The sequence below is a fragment of the Aplysia californica genome, unplaced genomic scaffold, assembly GCF_000002075.1.
Source record: "Aplysia californica isolate F4 #8 unplaced genomic scaffold, AplCal3.0 scaffold00077, whole genome shotgun sequence".
NCBI classification, from domain to species: domain Eukaryota; kingdom Metazoa; phylum Mollusca; class Gastropoda; order Aplysiida; family Aplysiidae; genus Aplysia; species Aplysia californica.
In genome coordinates, this window is record NW_004797347.1 from 1664028 (window position 1) to 1666527 (window position 2500).

General features: G+C 44.6%; 1 protein-coding gene across 1 annotated transcript in view; it reads left to right on the top strand.

The window, feature by feature from the left end:
- The window catches only part of LOC100533395 (glutamate receptor 2), a gene marked incomplete in the record, with an annotated part of 156880 nt that overhangs the window by 93800 nt on the left and 60580 nt on the right, over positions 1-2500 (top strand). The window contains 1 exon segment of the mRNA NM_001204680.1: positions 1820-1828. Within this exon segment, the coding sequence (NP_001191609.1) occupies positions 1820-1828 (9 nt within the window).

The window sequence follows — 2500 nt, forward strand, 5'->3', positions numbered from 1 at the left end:
TGTGTATATTTTTTGTTTGGTAAAAGAGAAAACTCTCCTTTACTTTCAAAGAAACTGAACAAGGGGCAAAAACCTTACCTTCCATTTTCTCAAAACAGCATTTTTCGAAATAGCACCCTTGTGCTTAATAGCTACCTTTTAAGTTGTTGCCTTTCCATTGACTCAATCTAAAGTACATAAGAAGCAAGCTTCTGACGCTGCCTGTAAGGGCCAACCCGGACTAAGAGGGATACAACATCTTCGCAGAAAGATAGAGATACTCCAAAAATTAATAATTCTCTCTGTTTGGGAATTGAACTCGAGCCTCATGCGTGTGGCAGCAAAGCCTCTAACTGCTACGCTACAGAAGCCGGTCATACTAAGGTTTTTTTGCTTTTCTCTTCCGCTGGTATCCTTAGGATGTCGAAAGGGGGGGGGGGGGTGCGCAAGTTTCGGTCCTGTGCTAGGTGTGTGTGTACCGTCTGTTATGTTATGTTGTTCCTAGACCTTTTTAACCCCATCCAGCCAAGTCTTTCTTGGTCTTCCTCTTGATTTAAAGCAGGATTCTCGGGTGTTGTAAGCTGTAGCCGCAAGACACAACAGTAATAAGCTGAATATTTACGGTACAGATGCCGGGTTGTTTGTTACAAGCCTATGGCTTTTTTGTCAAGTAAAACTAGTCTACTGAAATGTTTGGATTTGGATACCAAGAAAATGGCTTTAAGCAAAATATTCAGAACGTATGATGCTTGTTACATCCCTTCAAATTGTTATCTTTTTCTTTTCTTCCTAACACTGCTAGATCTAGCTCAGCGCGTGTACGTCTGGTCTCGTTTGCCGTTGTAAAAATAAGTCGGACGAGGAAATGATGGATCTCCCCCCCCCCCCTCCCCGACTGCGTTATTATTGCTATTTGCAAATTGACGGCTGCCCATGAGCCGGGGTAATCCTGTTTTATATTGCAGACAGAAAGGTAAAAGAAAAGTCTGTGACATCCTTCATATCGGAGATGGCCGGTTACTGATAAATATTCCCCGGTGGCGTGGGAGATTGGACGTCGTAACGCGCTTCATGCAATTTGTCTTCTCATCAGGTGGCTCTTGGGGGGTTCTCTTCTGGTCATATCGCTAGCTTCTTTACTCGAGGTTGTTTTTTTTTCTTGTTTTTTTTTTGGGGGGGGGGGAGGGGTGAGGGGGATGGGTATTTTTGGTTTGCTTTTGTTTTTACTCTTGATTGTTTTTCTATTATCTCCTATTGCCCATCCTACCCCCTCCATATAAAAACAGCCGTGCTTCAAACCTGTTACGGATTTCACTTTTTCCTTTATCTTCTTATAAACAATCAACTCCTCTGCTCCCCTCTCCTTTCATCCCCCCCCCCCCCGGCCACCGCTTTCTTTCTCTCTCATTCTGAAACAACATTCACTTCTCGGGAAGTAAATTCTGCAAACGGTCACTTTGCAGGTGCCAAGATACTAGTATATTGACGAGATCTGTAGCTGTCTATGGCTGGGTACTCATTCTGACATGGGTGAAATTAGTTAAACTCGTGAAAAACGCCTGTTCCAAGGTACACAACACTGACCCGAGCTGAGCCATGAAACCCCAAACCCGAAATGTCACGGATCCGAAGCTGATGGCCCAATCTCTAGAATACCAACGCCGAGAACATAGATGATGACTTTCTTTCAGTTCTTGAACTGCTTCTTAACTATTTGGGTATTTTTGTTGTCGTTTATGGTCTCTTGTCTTTGTTTTTTGTATCAGGGTCAATGTGTGTACAACGTGCTTATGTGTGCTTGTTTGTATATGCATGCTGGTATATGAGTGAGGCGGACAAAATGTACATCAACCACCCCATAATCTGGAGCGTGTTCCCCCCCCCCCCCGGGGCGGTGCTACTGACTGAAGTGTTTTTAGGCCATACCCAAAGGGGGGACATTAACCTGTTCTTATGCTCAGTAGAATTGTAAATGGGCTGATTCATTGATGTCATGCTCATAACTGTGCCTGAACTACAACAGGGAAGTGCTGCCTTTTCTTTCCTAGTCCTTACTATAATCATATATCCTTTACTTCTTTTGTATGTTTGTCCCACTTGTGTGGCCCGCTATTTCTGCGGCCCAACAGGTAGAGGTGGGCAAAATCCGGATACCTATCCCGATAACCGACTAGTTCTTACTGAAACATTATCTGAATTCAGACTCTTAACTCGCTTTCCTGACCCATTTTGCCGAAGTGGGTGTTCCCATAATTTCCTGAAGTAGTTCTAACCCATTTGCCGAAGCGGTTCATATTGTATTATTTTCCAGAGATGTGCACTAACATATTATCCGCATTTTGCTAAAGCGACTCATTGCCCAGCCCTTCCAACAGGCGCACGACGGGCCCTCAGAGCAGCTGCCCAAGGGGGGCGTAACGACTTCTCCGGACTTGAGAACTTGGCTCGCCGACAGTACAGTGGCCCTGAAAACAGCTACAACTGCTCGTTTACATGGGATTTGCATGGGGAACTGCTCTCT